The 21,592-nt window shown below is 44.4% G+C and overlaps 2 protein-coding genes across 2 annotated transcripts in view; both read right to left on the bottom strand.

Moving 5' to 3' along the window:
- Positions 1-5,999, bottom strand: part of LOC144097694 (nose resistant to fluoxetine protein 6-like) — a 124,575-nt gene extending 118,576 nt beyond the window's left edge. The window contains exons 1-4 of the mRNA XM_077630342.1: positions 5,882-5,999; positions 1,618-1,705; positions 1,459-1,541; positions 466-642 (exon numbers count right to left, since the gene is read on the bottom strand). The gene's annotated coding sequence lies outside the window, so the exon portion shown is untranslated. The remainder of the gene's footprint in view (positions 1-465; positions 643-1,458; positions 1,542-1,617; positions 1,706-5,881) is intronic.
- A 7,538-nt stretch (positions 6,000-13,537) lies between these two features.
- The window catches only part of LOC144115216 (nose resistant to fluoxetine protein 6-like), a 39,388-nt gene continuing 31,333 nt past the window's right edge, over positions 13,538-21,592 (bottom strand). Inside the window, exons 11-15 of the mRNA XM_077649493.1 lie at positions 20,603-20,725; positions 19,939-20,059; positions 16,378-16,564; positions 15,019-15,161; positions 13,538-14,329 (exon numbers count right to left, since the gene is read on the bottom strand). Coding sequence (XP_077505619.1) covers positions 13,976-14,329; positions 15,019-15,161; positions 16,378-16,564; positions 19,939-20,059; positions 20,603-20,725 — 928 coding nt within the window. The 3' untranslated portion in view covers positions 13,538-13,975. The remainder of the gene's footprint in view (positions 14,330-15,018; positions 15,162-16,377; positions 16,565-19,938; positions 20,060-20,602; positions 20,726-21,592) is intronic.

Below are 21,592 nucleotides of genomic sequence, written 5' to 3'. Positions count from 1 at the left end.
GCTCAGATGTGTATCTGTCATAATAATACAACCATAAAAATTCTTAGGGACTTCTAAAATTTGATTAGGTTTTTTTTCTTTCCTCGAAGAACTGATTGCACAGTGGCGTTGTCAGCACCATGTCTTAGCTCAATGCCACTGCTAGGAAACAGCACGGGCTCAGAACTGGGAATGAATTCCCTCCTTAGGGGTACCCTGCCCAGTGCGCAAACCATTCATCAGCAAAAGCAGTTAATCTAAATTGGCTCGCTGGTGCTGATGGGCGCTTGATTAACCGGTGACTGCAGCCGCATGTAGATAAATGGCAGTGAAACGAGCCCTCCCCTACGACCATCGAATACATTCCCCCTGGATTACTGGCAGGTCGCGCTGGTAGCACCTTGTAAAGGGAACCGGTCTGTCACGTTTTATAAATATTTAGAATGCATGAAAAATAGAACAATACAAGTATACATAAATACTCACGCAAGAACTCTGGCTGCAAGGCGATGTACTCGTGATCGAGGATAACCCAGTAAGCACAAAATACCTTGAGGCCACTCAAGAACAGAAGAGATTCGTTCAGCCCGGTGTTCTTCGTCTCCAGCAGTGTTCTTGTGTTCGATATGGCCGAAAATGTCAATAAAACCTTCAGCACTCTTTCTGGCAGAAGAAAAGAGAGAATTTTTGCTCAGAGGCTTAACTCACACAGAAGGACACGAATCGGACAGAAATTAGCCATGCAGCAAGAATAGGCATGTGAAAGTGAAGACCTTGTGCGGTTAGGAAGCAGCCCAAGACTGAGCACGAGAGAGAAGTAACATAGCAAATAACCTAAGTATTTGGAAACCATGCTTTCAGCTGCTTATTTCAAGTTAAAGTATAATGCGGAGCAGCTGAACAGGAGCCAAGAAATTACGTAGCCATTATATAGAATAAAATTGTAATGAGACAGCTTATTCTAGGGAAAAATGTCATAGGAAAACTTAAAGCCTCATAGCTATAAAAGGACAATGTGCTATAACTCTAACAGGGAAAGAACCAAATAGAATTTTTTGTGTTATTGCCGAATAAACACAGCGCCAGACTTCCTGACGGGGGTTGTGCATACAGTGAGGTCGTAATAACACAGCAATATTACTGCGACAGGCAGATCATACCAACCATTAAGCTCTACGTATTCAAACAGCTTTCACTGGCGCTTATAGATCAGTAATTAATAGTTTACCTGTAAGTGCTGCTTGGGAGTTATGAATCAGTGAAGTTCCCGGAATAAATTTTGCGACAATATAAGCGTTGTGCAGTACGCAGAGGACGATGGGAGCAAGCTTTTCAATCATTTACGCCTCACGGAAGAACTGCGGCATATTGTAAAACTGCAGCTGCAGATTCTAATCCTGTTTTAGGAGCTGTTTAAGGGGCGTCAACTCGAGCCAAGCTTCTGGCATCTGTTAAGAAACAATGCGCAGCACGCATTACCTGGCGAACACTTGCGTCCAACTTGCCACCTTTCAACTGCTGTGGCCACCACCACAAGGAAGATCAGTGCTGAAAGGAGAACTCTGCGGAAATGGAAACAAGAAATACCATTTTCTCTTTGCGACAGTTCTCCCTGGGCTGCCAAAATATTTGTCTTACACTGAAAGCAGTTGAGCCCCAGACCACGCCTTCGCTTCACCGGACCTGCATGCTTTCACCTTGGCTTGGATTCCATACTGCTGCAAGACTAACAAGAAAGAAAAAACACAGAAGTCGCCCACAATGGTAGGACAAACTTAGACTTCAATCAACCAAATAATCAGGAAGGCTTTCGTAAAGGATACTCGAAAATCCATGCCATCCTTTGTTCGAAAAAGCCACTGTGATAAAAAAGCACAGGAACAAGTTGACACGTGAAATAGTGGAAGCAACCGAGATTGCTAGGCACGAGGGTGAATGTGTAAGTGCACCCTCGGTTTCATTGTCGAAAAAAGAGTTAATCTTTCTATCGGGGCCTGCTTGAAGTAGTAATGGTTTTACAAAGGAGTTAAACAAAAATTTTTTTCCCACTATTCTCTCCTTTTCGCTTTTACTGTTTTTATGCACCTCATCTTTTAGCTTTAGCCGTGTTTTTTGTTGGCTTCATCTTTCATGATCCTCCCAGTTTTTTATCGTTTTATCTATCCAGTGCATTTTATCTTCTGTGTTTAGCCGCGTTAATTGTAGGCTTCACCTGTATCGTTAAATTTTCGTTTGCCTATCCAATCACCACTGTGCTTTTTCATTGTTGGTTTTTCCTTGCCACTATGCTTTTCTTTTTTCTTTTTTCGCGACGTTTGATTTTGTTTTACGCGTATATTTTGGTTCAATGTTTTCGGGAACCGTCTTCAAAATTCTGTCTGTCATCTGCGCCACTATTTTCACGTGTCGGAGTGTTTCTTTCAAATGACTTGGTAAAGTTTTTTGCATCTTCTTGCTCTGCTTTTTCCTGCTCTGTTCAAAATTTTTCGGTTTTTTTTTAGCCTTTGTCATTTTGCCCCACCTGCCTTATCATCTCTGTTTCCACGAGCGCATAAAACTTTCGCCGCTTGGTGGCGTCTCTGTCATGGGTATATATGCAGTGTTTCGATGATTCTTGAATAAAGTTGAAGTTCAGCGCCTGTGACGTCGTCCTCTGTGTTTCTTCTGTCCCTGTGCTTTAACGCGCTGTCAACAAGAAAAGACCATATTCGCACTATCAATCCGGTGATAGAGAAATTCGCAGATTATAACCCAGCCCTATATATAGCGCTCATTGATTACGAGAAAGCACTCAGTGGAAACCTCAGCAGTCTTGCAGGCATTGCGGAATCAGAGTGTAGAAGAGTCTTATGTGAAATAACTAGAAGATATCTATAACGACTGCACAGCTACAATAGTCCTTCATAAAGTTAGCAAAAAATTCTAATAAGCAATAGGTGTCAGGCAAGGAGACACGATCTCGCCAATGCTATTCACCGCCTTTTCACAGGAGGTGTTCCGGGAGCCTGGATTGTGAACAGCTGGGGATAAGTGTTAAAGGAGAATAAATAAGTAATATGCGATTCGCTGAGGACGTTACCTTGCTAAGTCACTCAGGTGATGAGGTGAAAAGCATGATAAATTAGTTATACAGGCAGAGCAGAGCGGTAGGTCTTAAAATTAACATGCAGAAAACAAATTAATGTTCAACAGTCTCGCAAGAGAACAGCAGTTCACAATTGGTAGCGAGGTGCTGGAAGCGGAAAGGGAAAACGGTCTCAGGGAGTGGCTGCTGATCCGGATAACGAGAGGGAAATAACTAGAAGAATAAGAATGGGGTGGAGCGCATACGGCAGGGTCTCTCAGATAATAAATAACAGTTTACCAATATCCCTCAAGAGAAAAGTATACAACAGCTGTATCTTACTGGTACTCACGTACGGGGCCGAAACCTGGAGGCTAACGAAAAGGGTTCAGCTTAAGTGAAAGACAACGCAGCGAACTATGGAAAGAAAAATGATAGGTGTAACGTTAAGAGACTGGAAGCGGGCAGAGTAGATGTGGGAACAAACGCGTATTAATGACATCCTAGTCGAAGTCAAGAGAGAGGAAGAAATGGGCTTGGGCAGGGCATGTAATGGGATGGCAAGATAACCACTGGTCCTTGAGGGTAACAGAGTGCATTACAAGCGAATGCAAGCGTAGCAAGGGGTGGCAGAAAGTTAGGTGGGCGGATGAGATTGAGAAGTTTGCGGGGATACGGTGGCCGCAGCTAGGAAAGGAGAGGGTCAATTGGAGAGACATGGGAGAGGCCTTTGCCCTGCAGTGGGCGTAGTCAGGCTGATGATGATGATGATGTTATCACTTTAACAACATCGGTATGCCTACTATAAATGCGAGCAAGGCGGAGAAATGCCAACATGAAAAATAGAGAGCAATGACAGGCAGGAAATAATAAAGAGCGCAGCACAATTTGTGGTACTAAATAATATGATAATGAATCCAAGTGAGCACTTAAAATAAAGCATGAATATTACATACAGGAACCAAAAGCATTGTTAGACGATATCAATACATCGTGTTGCTGCAATGTATTCTTGTTTTTGGAAAGAAATATATGTTATTGGGGTTTAACGTCCCATAGCGAGTCAGGTGATGAGGGACGACGTAGTGAGGGGCTTCGGAAATTTCGACCTCCTGGGGTTCTTTAACGTGCACTCACACCGTACAGCACACGGGCCTCTAAAATTTCACCTCCATTGAAATTCGGCCACCGCGGCCGGGATATAACCCGCGTTTTTCGGGTCAGCAGCCGAGCGCAATAACCCTTCTGCGACCACAGCGGTAATAATATTTTTAGTATTTTACTTTCAATATGTGACTCCTCTTCGCCGAAATGCAGTCAGGCGGAAAAAATTGCTACTTCCGACTGACGCCGGATTTGCAATTAAATATACTGTGGAAAATTTTTTACTTTAAGACGTACTTGTGTCTCTGAGACGAGTCCCACTCTAAATAACTCTTTGCTGATGATACACTAAATTTACTCTGAATGTTATTAAAAACAAACCGAACAGTTAAATTTTGAACCTTTTCTAATATATCGACATTGGATTTGGAATTAGGCTACCATACGGTACATGCGTACTCTAGTATCGGCCTTAGAATGAAATAACAGTTCTTTAGTTTGTTAGTGGCCCGTGTACTGTGCGATGTCAGTGCACGTTAAAGAATCCCAGGAGGTCGAAATTTCCGGGGCCTTTCACTACGGCGTCCCTCGTAGCCTTAGTTGCTTTGGGATGTTAAACATTCACAAACAAAACCAAACCAAACCAAAATAGTTCTTTAGTTTGTAAAGTAATACAGCATTCCTGCGTAGGAAGCCTAAAACGTGACGTGCCTTCGCAGTTATGTAATTGACGTACCAGTCCTAACACATTTCAATAATTAAGTAAACTGCCAGATATTTCCATTCGCTGAGGAACAATAAATTCTGTGCATCAATTCTGTGAACAAGATTGTGAGGTGTCTTTTTCGTAGTGAAGCGCGTGCGAACACTTCTCTGGCGATTCATGCCCCATTTCCCACACCTGTAAGCTACCTTGCTAAGCTTACACTGTAGATATAAAGACAGTCACCACGATTAGTAAAAGTAGGTACGCAGTCACCGGGGACAGACTCATAGAAGAAGATATACCATAAAACATATGATTTATATCTTTACTGTTTTGTTTTACTATGATAACTTTTCCAATATTAAAACATGAGGAACAATGTCAGGAGTTGTCTTAAATCAGGGAACACTCAAAGTAAAGTAAATTTTTTAATCAACAGGCTCTATCATGCGCCAGTTCTGTTAACTGAGGGGCACAAGAAAATGCACTGCATTATTTCTTACCGATTAATGAATATTTGTTAAGATTATGCACAATATTTGCTAAAAACACCTGGTACAGAATCTTGCCGACTGTTCTCGGGTCGAGCAGACAGTTGTAATTTGATACTAAATTTTGATGTCCCGATTTATGCGCGAGTTTTCATTCATCAGGCAAATCACTGCCCTCAAGCATTGTTTTTTTAATGTTGAGATATTACACAAGCGAACATGCACAAGATGAAACAAATGATGCTCGGAAGAACGCACTGAATAATTACGCCATTAAAAAAGTGAGATTAAAGTCGAGACAACCCCGGGAACAGATGCTTTTATTTCTTCACAGCACAAGATATTCCGCTCCTTTTCACATGCTCCCCTTTGTTTGCGATTTTTTCTTCTTTCTTCTCGTGCCTTCGCACTTAAACGATTGCGACAACGGCAGTTTTGCACTGCACTGCTTGTGAAACATACCACCGCATTCTGCAATAAACTTGGAGGTCTGAGCAGTTTGTCGGTTACTTAAAAGCTTGGACAAAGAAGCCATACCGCTTGATGCCAAAAGGGTGAGGTCGATTTCAGTGCATGCAGACGGGGCGCAGATCCCAATGCGGACACTTTGTCTTCCATCTTCAGCACCAGAGTTAGGAATCAGCGGGTTGAAACGGCCCTGAAAGAATTTTTATTGCGCTCTGCCAGGCTTTTTGTGCTGTTGTTGGCAATGGACGTTAGCCAAAATAACTTCACCACAGCGAAGACACTAACAAATGCTATACACACTTACAGCAGTTTGTATTACGTTGTACCTCAAGAAATATTTAAAACAAATTTCATTCTGCCCACAACCTACGGCCAACACTAGTGTTTCTTCTGTGTTAAAAACACAAACAGTGTATTTGAACTAAAAGTACTCTTGTTGCCTATATTTTCGAAAATCAGCCGTCATTTATGTCATAACAAGCCTCTCTTTTCTCTTCTCTTGTCCACTCAATAGGTAACGTGGGCCTCGGTTAAAGCAGTCTAGATGACATAGGTAGCATAAGAGGGTTCTCGCACAGCTTCCGCCCTCACCGTTAGATCACGTTTCAAGTGACACTCGTGATAATACAGGACGTATACGTCGGCCTCTGTGGACGGAGATGGCGCATGTGAACACTCTCAAGGTTCAGTTACACTACACATAAATACCCCCAAAAGCAGCACATTACACAGCCGTCGCCGTAGCTCAGTAGCTAGAGGACCGCATGCGAAATTCGGAGGTCGTGGGTTCGCATTCCATCGGCAGCGTGTGTTTGTTTTTTATTTATAATCAATTATCTTTAATTAATTACCCTATTAATCTCCCATTGGTGGACACCACAAATAAAAAAAAACATCCACTATGCACCTTGGTTTCGGTAACTGTTGGCTTTCGTCATGTATGTCGTGACGAGCACCACATTTCTCTTCCCTTGTCTGCTCAGCAAAAAGTGGCAGTGTTTCAAAATGTTCTAATCGGCAAAGCGACACAAAAGGAGAATGCTGGTAAGTTCTTGCCTGTAGATCTCCTTCTCGCTGGAAACGATGGACGAGGTCTTCCATCAACTGGCGAGGTGGATGCAGGAAAAGCGAGCAATATTGGCCTCTAATCTGCGTGCCATCAATGAAGCCGCGGGCTCTGGTGTGGAGGCACTGCTCGTAGCCGCCGAGACTGACTACACCGCCTTCGAATGCGTTGCCAGGTACGAAGCCGTTGGCAAGGAGCACTACATGAAATGTAAAAAAACAAACAAACACTGTGAATGGAAGAAAATGAAGAAAGGAAATCATTTGACGGCAGTCCTCATGTCAATGTGGAAAGGGGGTGTACCTAAAGAGTTAAGAGTACCATCTCTGTTCAAAACAGCTCCATTTCCTTACATTAAAACGGTAAATAAATAAAATAATTAGGAAAACATAAAGATATGACACTGAACTGTTCATATCATTTGTCTTTGCTACATTTAACTTGATCAGTGATCGCCAACTCTATAGTTCTCCTTTTTTGTCAGGAAAGGAGATTACAGTATGTAAAGGGTTCGCACGCATAATATGCTGCATGTTGGGTGATATTGATAAAGATCATTATTCTTTTAACTGCAATGTTACAAGCTTACTTTTTCAGGTAGTGTAATAAGGTACAATAATAGGTTCTCAAAAAAATAAAACACGTTCATTTAGGTTCAGTCTTTTGCAGAAAAACCGCGGACTTGCAGGCCTAACGTGCTGTCTACATCTGACTACAGCCTGCCATCAACTGAAAAAGCAACAAAAAAAAGCTATGTAGTGGTACATTTGGCTCTACAACAGAAATCGACCTACTACTAGAATGAATAAATAAATGGCTTCAAATACCACCGACAGAGCATAATGCATGAGTAACAGGCAGGAGATGTTGGCAATTCAGCGGGCATTTGAAAGCGAAAAGCGTAAAATATGCAATAGGGTTTTGCGGGGCACTGTGCAATAGATGCAATACATTTTCAGATGCTCATAAGTCGGTGACTTGTATTGGAGTCTGGGTCTGCATATTCTCTTTCAGTCTTTACTAGCGAGCAGTGATTGTTCTCTACTACCATCTGCAACTCATGTACTCAAAATTCCAGGGTAGATATTATAGGAGCATGGTGATGGAATTTTTCACAGCATAAAATGAGCAAAGGGCGGAGGGGAGGGAAGCCTCAGACTGCTGATGACCGTTTCTTCAAGAGGTTTTGTGTTCACCAGGGCGCACCACAAGAGTTGAGTACAGCTTCAGAAAACGCTGAGCTTACTTAATTCTGTTTAACGTCCCCCTGTGACCGCATCGTTATGTTTTTGTATAATGCGGTGATTAGCTAGGAATAATTAAGCACCGTAGCCTGTAAACATATTTCACTCATGTGGTAGATATATTCCAGAGCTTAACACTCAGTTTTACCATCTCTGAAGGCATTGCATAACTGTGGTGATAATTTACACAACCGTGAACAGAACTGTTTTTAAACGAATTCCTTGCAAAGACGGTTAATACCCCTGTGGTGACCTCAGGAACACTTGCGGCTAGGTTTTGCCGTCGTCACCCTAATCTTCTTTTTCTTCTTCTTCACTCCCAATCCCTCCTGGGACATCGTATTCTTCATCAACTAATACTACAGTCAAACTAATATTCGCGCTTTCATCTGTGTGGCGGTCGTGGCAGAAGATGCGCGCTGCATGCGTTGGCGCTGACAACTTTGTAACAGAAACAGGGCACTAGAGCAATACGCTTTGGCGTTGCCAACATTGCTGCAGAAACGCAGCACCGGAGCATAGGCCACCGGCGAGCATTGGGTTAACTGGCACGGAAGGTGAAAAAGTTGAAGACGCTAATAATTGGCTCCCTGGGTCAGTGGACACCTCAATCGCGCTTTGAGTTACGTGGCGGTGGTGTGCACCTGCAAAAAACTATGTTTTCACGCAATATTTCGTGCTTAGCAATGCTAAAACGACAGCTAAGTTTTTGCTTTTGAAAGTACGCTCGGGAAAGTACTTCGCTAGCCTTGAGTGCATATAAACAGGCCGAAGACATCATTTTACATTTTTAAATGTAGCAGGTGCGATTCTGTGCCAACACAAGCCGCGAAGGATCCCAAGCGATTCGAATGCACGCGTTAATGGGCCAAGAAGTGTTTCGCACACATTTTAGTTGGTACTAACTGCACGATGCTTATACTGCAGTGTGAGTACCGTTTACACTGCAGTGCTTGGAAGATCGAGGGAAAAAGTATGTTTTGGACTATTTAATATATTCCCGAACAATGTGTGCTTGCCCACTCTCTACACCATCACGTTGCGAAATGCCCCCGAAGAGAGAGAACCTTACGTTTAATTATAGCCAACGTGATCGTGCAGTTAAGATTAAAAATTAAACTTGTTGAGCCGCGTCACTTGATAAAAGAAAAAGGCGCGAGGACGCACAATAATGTTAGAAGCAGCGCTGATTTAAGCTCGTAGCCAAAGTTCCAGCGAAACTAAAAAAAGAAAGCAACAAGCGGGACCAGGTGCGGTGTTTGAGCACTTAGTGAATTCAGCGAACGAATGCAGCAAGACACACTTCATACTTTGATTTAAAACGGTTCGTACCGCTTCAATACCCAGTGTATAAAAATTGAATTTTGTATGCCAGTTAATGTGCATTTTACGCCATATGCTGCATGCATGCGCGAACATTTTCGTATTCACTAGCATCGCATTCACAACGACAAAAAATAAATAAAAAGAAATGCAGTCAACATTACGTCACTGTCTACATACTTTTCATCAGCCAAGGCTCTTGCTGTTTGAATGCCGAGAACATCCTGAACAACGCGGACGTGCAAGGTACGCTGATGTTGCTGGTGGCTGCCACTTCGGACGCAATGGGCCATACTTTCTTCAGCAGTAAATCGAACACGTCGGTTAGATCCCTCTCAATGTTGGACCGTGCCTGTTCAGGTAGTACAGCAGAGTAGCCCAGCAGAGGCGCGAACACAGTGAAAATGAGCATGTGAGCCGCAGTCGCCATTCCACTAAAGTCTCTTTCAGCTGACTAAAATCTGCGAATTCAGAGCCGGAAGGCCTCTTGCGCCTTACCCGGAAGAACCGCCGTGTGCTCAGATTGGTAAATACGCATAGATTGCTTGCTTCTGCTTGGCCAAACATAATCCTCAAACACAAGTACATTATAGTTTGAGTGTTTTTTCTTGTGGATTTGTCTCTCTGGTGCTAACATACGTCATTCTTTTCTCGGTGTGCCGGTACAATTGCGGGCACGCGTTCAGGCTTTCGAGACACCACTGTCACCTGCGATTGCCTCTTTGTGTCGGGGCAACGGTGGGCCAGCTTCATGGGTGAATTTCTCACCGCACTTTTGTGGTTCGGTCTCCCACAACGTTTTTAGCTCCACAGTGCCACGGTGAACCCGCTACATCCCCCCAAGACAACTATATAAAAGTAAACGAAATGGACAGTTTCATCACGTTTCGTGCTCTAATGAAAGGACTTCTGTAGCCGAGTTGCTGCACTGAGAGTATTGTTTTTACCATTACACCCTCGTCACATTAACTGAAACTTAAGATATTTGCGTCAATGCGTCGGACTAAGATACTTAGCGGCTAACACTATCCTTCTTTCTGAATAATACCGGGAATGCATTTAATGGAGATATATTGAAGGGAGCAGGAAGTATATTGTGTTAAGAAGCGCTGTATTTCAGCCGAGGACATCGACATAGCTGAGATAGGTAGACGTTTTTTTATACAGCGTGCTTTTAATATTAATGCAGTGAAACGAATGCAACTAATGCACTTCCTTTTCTTCTCACCTTGGATGTTCCGGCTTGCAGAACTATATGTTGGAAAAGAAAAAAGAAACAGCACGATGCGTTTGTTGGGCAAGTCGGTTCATGGCAGTAGAAAAAAGTGTTGCCCATATGGGGCATTCACAGGAAAGAAGACGGGACAGGCGTAGACTGACAACTGGGGTTTATTCGAGGAAACAGACGTTTATACACATGCTTGCCAACACAAACACCAAAGGGAATAAAAAGCAGACAGTTGTAGCAAAAAAGAAGCAAACGAAAATGTGGGTTTGCATCATCATGCTACCGAGGAAACGTGCCTCCCTATTATAAAGTCTGATTGACGTGTCAGCGATGCATTCTTTTCCTTTCTTTTTTATTAAACACGCTTCTAGAAGTTCTCGCGCTTTTTTCCTTATTGCACTTGCGCAGAATCTTGGCATGTTTCAGCAGAGGCTTATACTTGTGGGCTAGGCAATGGATGGGCAAGTGACGCTGTTCTTGGTTTTCATTAACCTTTCATGCTCACGAGTGCGTGCATTGATGCAGCGGCCTGTCTGCCCTACTTAGACTTTGCCACATGCCAGGGGAATCAGATACACTACTTCAACTTAGCAGTCCACATAGGAGTTTTAGTGCTTCACGCCGCAGCCATGTTGCTTCTTTTCGGTAGTACGTATGCCTTTCAGTGCGGGTGAATTGTTGACTCCGCTTGCAGGGCGCTGAGAAAACCAGTGGGACACCGTGCTTGTTTTCTGCTTTCTTAAAACTGTGTGCAGTCCTGTGAACATGACGAGTTACTACTGGCCTATTAGTTTTGTTAGCTATATAAGTATTTAATTTCAAAGGAGCTTTTACCATCTTTGCCAGCGTTTCAACGACCGCCTGCAAAACTTGATCAGAAAAACCAGCATCTTTCAACGTTTAAATCTGCATATCAAAGCTGGCTTGCATGGCATGTGTACAAGGCTTTTTTAGAGCTTTCTCGACAATCTGTTCAGAAATGGCTGTTTTAGTGATTTTAGACTGAGCGAAATCATAAGGTAACACTTGTTTTCTTGCGCCAGTGTAGAAACACCAACACACATGTCCATGAAAGAAGGGGAGCTTTAAGTCCAGCGACTGCAGAATGTTATTGACAGGGAGGTTATGGGTAAAGATCAATCCTAAAGTGTTACTCTCAACGAGGTTTAAAATTGCCAGAATGACATCTTCATACACAGAATCGCTCTGTTTTTTCAAGAGGACAAGAAAATTGCCAACGTATCTAAAAACATGGACAACATTGTCGATTCCCAGTACAACAAAGAAGGTGCGGTCAACGCTGGATAGGTCATTTGTGCCTGTCCCGTCTTCTTTCTTGCGAATGTCCCATATGTGCACCCTTCTTTCTACTTCTAAAAAAGAAACATTTCTAAAGCAACCTAGAACGCAACGTAGCGCTGAACAGTTTATTATTATTATCTTTAAATTGTACCCAATTTCAATGACAAAAAATATTCCTATTATAATGGCGAGTTCCAAAAAGCACAAACTCGCGGAAACGTTCAGCTGAGCATGCCCAGGATTACGGATGAACGGGTGGATAGATATAACGTAGCAGCGTCCCCTTTGAAACGAGGTTATGGTAGTTGCTACCATGCTCGGCTTTTTTTCTTTATTTTTTGTTAATCGTGTTGTAAATTGTTCTTAAGATTCTTCATTTTCTTTATATACATTTTCCTACACCTGTTACCTTATGTCACCTCTCTGCGTTTGAGTCACCAATCTTCCCATCGCTTTTTGCTAACTTCCACCGCAGATTTATTTATATGACGATTGCTATCTCTAAACCCTAAGGCCTCAGGAAGAGTGACTGTGCTTGCATCCACATCGCGATGAATACCATCACATTTTAGTACGAGGTGTTCGATTGTTTCTACAGATTTTCCACAAACATCACATGTGTCATCTTCTTCGTTAAATTTCTTTTTGTAGCTGCGCGTTATATGACATACTGACCTAGCTTCAAAGATTAGGGCACTGCGTCTAGAGTTATCATAGAACGCCGCCTTTCTGATTTGCCTTTTCCAGTATCGATATAGTTCTACATTATCCTTCTTTTCTATTGAATTAATTTAATTTTTACTTTCCGCGTTTTTAACCTGTCCGCGTTTTTAACCTGGGCACCTAGTGCTAATCTCCCAACAGCTCTCTGATTTATTTCTAATCTCGACTGATCTCCTGCCCTTAAGCATAGAACCGCATTTCCGAAAGGAGCCCCTGCACTATTATTCCTTTCCAAATACCTCTCAGTACTTCATGTTTCTTCTACCCCCATAATGCCATATGTTTTTCATTATCCCGACATCTCTTAGGTGGCACTACCGGGCATCGTCCGGTAGTGCCACCTGGTGGCCGTCGGGAGTGCTGTCGTTAGGTAGGCTACCTCTGCCAGCACTTCAGTAGTGCGGCGAAACTGGCAATTTCTTTTTCTGCCCATAGTTCGGCGAATTCCTCCTCCTGATTACAAGTCCTAAAGGCATTGTTTCCACGCCTGAGGCATCTTAACCATCAGCCATATTTTCCCGAAAAACTTAAAACTAATACACTGTCTATATAAATGCTTGAATGATATAATGAAGGTAATCACAGCCGACAGAACTCGGAAGCCGCAACACTGTACCTGACAAAGGAAACGTGCTCACTTCGTTGCGCAAATCTCTCGGTGGTTCACGGTGTTCACTCCAGTTTGCATGACAAGCCGACAGCGTGCCGGTGGGCGCACACACACGGGCACACATGCACACGTACATGTGCTCGCACACACACGCACGCACGCACGCACGCACGCACGCACGCACGCACGCGCTCTCATGCAAAATACACGCCAAAAGGCAAGTGGCGCTTATAACATTTTATTTCTCCTTCAGCAAAACAATGCCTGTTGTCAGTCTGGGTTTGAAACAAAAATATTTCTCCTTCGAAGATCACTGCGACTAGCTGAGTAATTGTACATCTACGGTTAGAGATGCACCAATTGCGCTGTGCAGACAAAGAACGCAAGGTCGCTTAAAAGAGAAGTACAGAGAAAGCGAGAACCTGTTAACAAGTCCAACAGTTTTGTCATCTCCCCATGGGATGACCACTTCATCACTTACCACTTCATTCACTGAGACATGTTCTACAACGCCATGGGGGAAACAGTCTCGCTGCGACTATTCGACCCACCGTAAGCCCAAAGATGTAGAGATGTTGGACTGCTTGTAGTCACGCTGCTGAAGGCAGCCTCTTGTTTCGATTATTTCACTCTTTTGATTTGTCGGTTCGCGTCTGTTCAGTAGCAATCAAAGCTTTGACTTCTCGGACTCTTCTTGAAAAGCCTGGTTGTCAGTGCCAGCTTGCTTCAACGCCGTCTTCGTGGCATCGTTTTCTATGGTCAGCTTGACCTCTGGTTGGCCATCAAACGCTGGTTTTTTCTCCACGTCGTCACTGGGTGGCACCTTCTTGGTCTCCACTTCGACAATCGCCATTTTAGCCTGCGGAAAGGCTGGCGGCTTCTTGGCTGCATTCATGATGGCGTCTTTCCGTTTTCCCTCAAAAACCAGCCGCTCGAAGCGCTGCACGGGCGCTTCGGTGGAAAGATACAGCAGGTACGCCAGGAAAAGGCTCATGCCGAACAGGCCGATTGCAGTGTTCAGCTGGAACGGGAAAATATCGGTTTATCGACTCGTGGTTGTGACAGCAGCCGGAAGGTCTGTGAAATTTTGCGCAAAGCAGGCAACAGTGCATTATAGGAAAAAAGTTAAACGAGTCGAACACAAGTGACGGCGCATTTTATAGTTACCCCAAACCTGCATTTCGATTTAGCCGGTGTGTTGTTTCGCCACATTAACGTGAGGAATCTACGAAATCTACCCAATTCTGAGTGCATACTTAAGCATACAAACAATCAAACATGTACCTTCGACGTAGACACTCAGCTTAACAGATCTTCCCGTCGATAGCAAGTTCCATACCAGCAAGAAAATTGTCTATATTCCAGTTTTCTCGTACTATGCTTGAGCACGCATCTTGTGTAAAGCATATGGCATGTGTCATAAACTACTAATTTTAACATTCTAATTCTTTTGTCGAGCATTTAAATTTCACACTACCTTGACGCTTCCTGTCTCCGCTTCCTGGCTCGGCACTAGTCCTGATTATTTACAATCAGTCAACGCCTTACTCGCGTTTTCTGAAGTTTCTCATGCCGCGAAAAAAAAAAAAAAAAACGCTTGCGACAGGTTTTTAATTTCTGTTCATCCGGTCCACGCAGTGTTTCAAGGAACGAAAAGAAACGACAAGGCGCTATTAAGTCGCAAAATAAGTGCCAATACTCGACGCTCACCTGAAAGAATTCGTTAAGGTTAATGTGCGTCTTGATCATGCCCATGCGCAGGTACAGAAGTGGCACGTGCACGAGGTAGACGCCGTAGACGAGCCGAGACAACGGGATGAATGCCTTCCATGAGAAGAATGCGTTCAGAAGGCCTGCACAAGAAAGTAACAGTCGTATGTTGAAAGTGAGAAGGAACGTTGTTATCGCTCAGTGACGATAATAATTATATTCGAGCACTAGTTCGCGCTGCGCCTCACCGAAAGCAGCCGCGAAGGTATTGCGTGTCTCTTCGTCATGGCTTCTCCGTGCCAGGAACTCGACGGTCAGTTCCACACAAAAACAGTTTACTACGCTTTTTACCTCTTGGACTCCTTTTTTTTTCCCCGCATGCAGCCCCCAAGTGCCAAGAAACCTGGGACTGCCCGCAATGCTCGCGATAATTTATTTCAATCAGCAGGGACTTCGTGAAATTTCGGTTTGGCGTCGCTGCAGTGCAAGCCGAAAATGCGGCTTCAGCAGCGTTACTCAGGTCCTCGGGAGAAATGCCGAGAGCCTGGTTACACTGATTAAGACTGCAACGCCTTAGCGTGAGGTGAGGCTGTCCACGACAAAAATTTGGCACAATGTTTAGCTCACCCGAACAATTGACGATGCCAGTATTCTTAACGAACACGGTCAAAAACCATTTAAAATGGCCATTCGCTCAGCAGCTGCCGTCACTGCATGCTGCTGTTTTATAAAAGGTGAAGCGTCCCGTGAAGTTAATCTGAGTTAGTCAGTGAAAATGAATGCTACGACGCCACGAGAGATTTTTTATTTAAGCCGCCGCGGGTGGCTGAGTGGTTATGGTGATATGCTGCTGACACGAAAGACGTAGGTTCGATCCCGGTCGCGGTGGTCGCATTTCGATTGAGGCGAAAGGCTTGAGGCCCGTGTACTGTGCGATGCCAGTGCACGTTAAAGCACCCCAGGTGGCCTAAATTATCTGGAGCCCTTCACTGCGTCGTCCCTCATAGCATCAGTCGCTTTGAGACGTTGAATCCAAGAAACCTGGTATTTTATTAAGCTTGCGAACATGGGCTTGCTCCCTTCCGGCAACCCGGTTTCTTAACGGCGACTTGTATCCGCCGAAAGTGAGAGACCTATTTCCCGTCATTAGTTGTGATTTGCAGGTTGCTTGTAAAATCTAAGGTGAGTATCTGCTACTACCTGATTGGCCGCCGACATGTTATTCGCTTCGCAAATGCTTTGTCATATGGAGCACATTGAAAGTCTAGGGGTCGGAAATATCGAAACTCAAGCTTCTCGCCAGCAGTCACGGCTAAAGGTGGTAACGATGTATTTCGTTTTTCGCGCAACTTTTCTCACCTCCGCGGCCTGTGGCGCAGGCGTACGTGGGCCAGACAAGGCCAAGGGACCAGGCCAGGCGGTGGAAGCCGGCGTAGACCGCTGTGGTGATGTCATCTGGTGGATTTCCTCTATTCCAAGGCAGCGTGATGAACAGCACGAAGCCACAAAGTGCCAGCGATATGATCCATTGTGCAAATTGCATAACCTGCGCAAAAATGAAAGAAAATATGCCGCTGTGGACTAGTGGCGTGCAGCTGTCTGGAAGTTTTAGCCTTCCGTAAATTTAGAGTGCCAATGAGAAATTTGGGCTTATTACTAAGACGTTGTCATGCATGTGCTGAATGTTGTGTTGGCTGGAACCATGCTGCCTTTATTCGGATTTTTACAATGCATATGTTATAGATTGTTCTGTCATGATTATGTCATAATGAACGAATCGGCACGGCGCTATGCGACCTCAGGAGTCTGAACTTCATGTTAAAATATATTATGGGCTGTGATAGGCATAAATAACAATACAAAAACAACAACATTTGAGCATCGTGTATATTCATAATTCTGTCGCAGCAAATGCGCCTAGCAGAAAGAATCTTCGCTGACTGACAATGACACAAACGTTTGTTGACATTTCGGAACCCATACAGGTTCCTTGTTCACAACGAAGAACCGCCCAAAAAGACGCAGCTTATGTCGATGTAACTAGTCCGCTTAATGATCTTGCATAAGCAGAGCGAAGATTTCCATTTGTTCTGCCGAGTGTATCCGGCGTCGTTTCTATTACCAAGGATTCTAGATGCAGCCGGGTATCCGCTACTTTCCAAGTCGCTTCTTCTCGCATCAAGTTTCTGCTTAAGGCTGTGCTGAGCGGAACACGTGCGGACTGCCCTGTTCCAAAGATACGCCGAGATTTAGCGTTTGAGGGCTAACTGATGCACCGATTTGAAATCGAGCGCACTCCTTCCAGTAGGGGTGTGCTTCCTGTACACGCTAAACATGAGGCCGGAGGGACAGCATGTAGTGGCGGCTCCAAAGATGAATACTTCTTTTGCCTTCTCTCTCAATAGTAAAGTTATTCTAAACTGTTCAGGTGATCCAGAAATGGTTGAATTTCTCTTGTCTTGGATGCAGAAGCCCTCGTCGACGTACCTCAGAAACGCTGTCGGTCGTGCTTCGAAAGACTGCAATGCTTTCTCCTCAGTTGCTTCTGTTACTTTGTTGTTTTAACGGAGATCGATGGACCCACAGTGGGTCCGAGTGTTTGCTGTGTAGAACAGAACAGTGTAGACGCCTTCATTAAGTTCACTGTTGAGGGAAAAGACAACGGAAGTATCTCAATTTTGGACTCCCTCAGAACATGCTCTCCCGCCGGCGTACAGTAAGCCCACGCAATCCGGAATGTACTACCTAGATTTTAGATCGATGCATCCACTAGCCCGCAATAGTTCAGTCATGGCGTCACTTGTGAACTGGGCAGTTCGCATTGGTCTTCATGAGCACAGCCTCAAGCAGAAACTGGATACGATAAGAAGCGACTTAGAAAGGAACAGATAGGCAAAATGGTTTATTTGAAGGTGTTCCAGCCGGAGCACACACAAGATGTAACGGCATCATCTCGACCGAAATGAGCGGCGGTTGTCTGCATATATCAGGCTGAAGAGAATCATCGCACGTGTTTTCAAAAAGCAGTAGATGCATGGTGGCCACCTGTCACTTAGTAAATTGCGCGAGGACCTCGTGAATGCAATGGATGCTCTGGCTCGTTCTAACTCCGAGGTATAGTTTACAAGATACCTTGCGACGGCTGTGGCTCCGTCTACGTCGCGGAGACCAGAAATCTATCGAGGCGGCTAAAAGAGCAGCGTAGTCATGTCAGCAAGAATTGGACGGCTTCAAGCGCTGTGGCAGAGCACGCGCGAAAATTAGAGCATGAAATCGCCTGGGATAACACGGAAATAGTTTGTAACCAAGGAAATTTGCCAGCTCCGCTGCACCTGGAATCTGAATACACTCTGCAGTAGTACAAAAGGAAATCTTCATCTGGCTTATGCAAAATAATTATGCCGACTAATTAAAAGCTACGTAAGCGGCATCCTCATGGCCGGTTCTTCATTGTGAACAAGGACTCCATAGGTGTTCCGAACATCATCATTCCGCCAAATCTTGGACTGCAATAACTGTGCTTATAGCAGAGTCAGATGGTGCGTCTGACCAGAGAGGAGATAAGAATATTTTGGCGACTTTGTCATGCCCACTATCGCGTCCACATGACTAGAACCGCGTGGTTTTTTTTTTTGGTACAAGCCCACACTGCATTTTCCCCACAACGAGATGAAAGACAGAGCTGAAGAGACGGCAAATATTGTTACACCTATGCTTACCGGTTCTGCTTATTAATCAGCGAAAGCTGGTTGGCATTAGCGGCCGCGAGGTCTGGAGTGGCAGGCCCATTTTGAGGCTTCACAGGCAACTGTCCAATTGGGCGTCTCACAGACCCGTTTTGGCGCCTGTACTCCGAGGTGCGTATTTAGCCTTCTTCAGCTCGCGTTCGATCGCGTTCCTGGCACACTTCACCCACTCGAGGGCTTGCACGAAGCAAATAGTCTAGTTCCCAGTGTTGCGTTTTTCGCAACCTAAACCCTCCGTTGGTTTTGAGGAAAGGCGCGTAACTGGCTTCCTGGGTCAGTGGAGCGCACGTGGCTGTGGTGTCCACCTACAAAAACGCGTTATGCGCAACGCATTACACGGCTGTCGTTGTACCTCCTAAATTGTTTCTACTTATGGCTTGCACAATATTCTGTGTGGTTTATGGTGGTTTAACGTCCCAAAGCGACTCATATGAGAGACGTCGTAGTGGAGGGTTCAGGAAATTTCGACCACCTGGGGTTCTTTAACGTGCACTGACATCGCACAGTACACGGGCCTCTAGAATTTCGCCTCCATCGAAATCCGACCGCCGCGGCCGGGATCGAACCCGCGCGTCTTTCGGGCCACCAGCCGAGCGCCATAACCACTGAGCCGCTGCGGCGGCTGCTTTCACAAAGTTATTACAGTTTTAATTGCATTACGCATCGCTAGTTATTGTTATTTCTGTGCTGTTCTTGGGCTTACGCGCCTCAAACGAAGATATCCATTCTTCTGGGAAGCACGTGGAGAAAAGCTCGCGCAGTGAAAGAAAAATACCGCACTCAACTCATGCTCTTATACCTCAGTTAGAATATGATCAGAAACGCTATTTTTACGGACCCAAGTACAAATCATACACGTGATGTATTCGTTGCTTTCAAGCAAGCGGCGAAATAAAAATGCCTCAAGATTGCTTTTTTTTTTCTGCAGGTGCTTTTCTTTACAGCCTAGCACAGAGTTCGGCATTCGAGCTTGCTATCTTTTCTTAAGTCATTATAGTAAGCTAAAGTAAAAAATAAAGGCTTGCAAATCAAATCATCGAGGCTGTAACAAATTGAAGCGCGAGATAATTCTCTGCCTACAAATATTTTTCAAATACGGCTCGAGATCGAAGCGAAGATGCTCTTTTTTATTTATGTTATAAAAGACCGGACAGAAGTAATAAAAGTCACTTACAATGCCGATCTTTGCCTTGCCGTAATCAACGGCAATGTAGCCAATGACGACACCAAGAACGTAGGTTGCAACGTGTGTAAATGGTCGGAAGTAGACTAGTTCGATGGTGTCTACTAGCCGCCTAGAGGACGAGAAGAAAGAATAAAATTTTTCATCAGTAGGCCTGATACACTGTTTGGCAAAATTAGTTTTGGGGTCTCGCAATTTGTCGGTGTTGCCCTGGCTGTAATCTATGACAGCTTTATAGCAACCACAAAGCTACATCGGGGGAAAGAGGGCCCAATTCAGGGAAGCTTGTGCTATGGCCTCAATATTAGAAATGGCAGAAGGACCGATGGCTATGACAGCTTGTTACGGTGCGTTTCGTCGCGAAAAGCAGACGAAGATTTTGCGACTTAAAATAAGATATTTAAAACGTCGACTATAGTTGGAAGCGTCCACACCAGTAGCCGGTCCTTTCTCATGCTGCTGCCGAAGAGTAAGGCCTTAGTGCGGTCAAAAATGGCTTCTTACGATGGGGGCCTTTTTCATTTCTATTACTTGGAATATAATCCAAATTTGACTAGGGCTGGCTAGAAGCCTTCCTTTAAAAGTAAGGCAACACGGAGCAAATAAGCTGCCTAAAATCTTTAGAAAAGAGAATTAACCGTGTAAGTGTACTCACACGACATCATTGGAGGCTGCCGTTCCTGAGTAAAGCAGGTGCCAGAAATGAGTTTGCAGCGACACCAATATACAGAAGGCGAGAGAAATGACGCCTGACATCAACAATGCCAGGGTTCGATGCCTGCATAAAAAAATGCCGCTTGTTTGAAGTTGAGCTGAAGCATCAAGCTGGAGAAAATGTCACATACTCGTCTCAGCATCCATAAAAGCTCTCTATTACACGGCCTTGTAAAGTCGGAGACAAAAGTATATGGACCGCGTGCTCGACAAACGAAGCCAATAGCTCTATTTCTAGCTGCGGAAAGAAGACCACAATTATGTAGGAAAAAAAACAGGATTTTGGCTTTCATCTCTACGAGTGTGGTCTCCAGCCGGCCGCTAGTAAAAGAGCTATCTGCTTCAATTACAGAGCACGCGGTACAGAGACTTTTGTCCCCGACTGGGCAAGCGGCTAGAGTTTAGAGCCATAATAAGTCACAAAATACGTGTTTTCCACAGAACTTCGGTGCATAAATAGTTTTGTAAAGCCGAATGAAGCAAAACCCAACGATTATGGCATGCGGTAAGAGGCACGTGGCTCTAATTTTGCAGTGAGATGCTCGAGTATAAACCACTAATTAGCAGGCCGTGTGTGTATTAATTGAAACTACTGTAGAAACTGCGCAGGCACCAATAATGCTGACGTCTCAAGCCCTTTGGGTTTCGTTTCAGACAGAGTGAGCAAAGGAGTATGACGCCGTGCTATGACGCGTGTGCGCAGTTTATCTCTTGTTTTCAGATTATGGCGAATTATGTATTAGCATGCGTCTCACCCAGTGGGAATGCATGCATTTTCCAGTTACTGACAATCGCTCTGAACGCATGTGTGAGCAGGAATATTTTCTGTGTACTGCAGTAATAAAATAGAGCTTTGATGTTGTTACGGGGCGCATAATTTTTTTGCGCAGTCCACGTATTTTATCACCACTAATTTCAAATTTTATTTCTG

This window comes from Amblyomma americanum, chromosome 1 (genome assembly GCF_052857255.1).
Source record: "Amblyomma americanum isolate KBUSLIRL-KWMA chromosome 1, ASM5285725v1, whole genome shotgun sequence".
Taxonomy (NCBI): Eukaryota; Metazoa; Arthropoda; class Arachnida; order Ixodida; family Ixodidae; genus Amblyomma; species Amblyomma americanum.
Note: the sequence above shows the minus strand (reverse complement) of the source record. Positions and strands in the feature narration are given on the sequence as shown.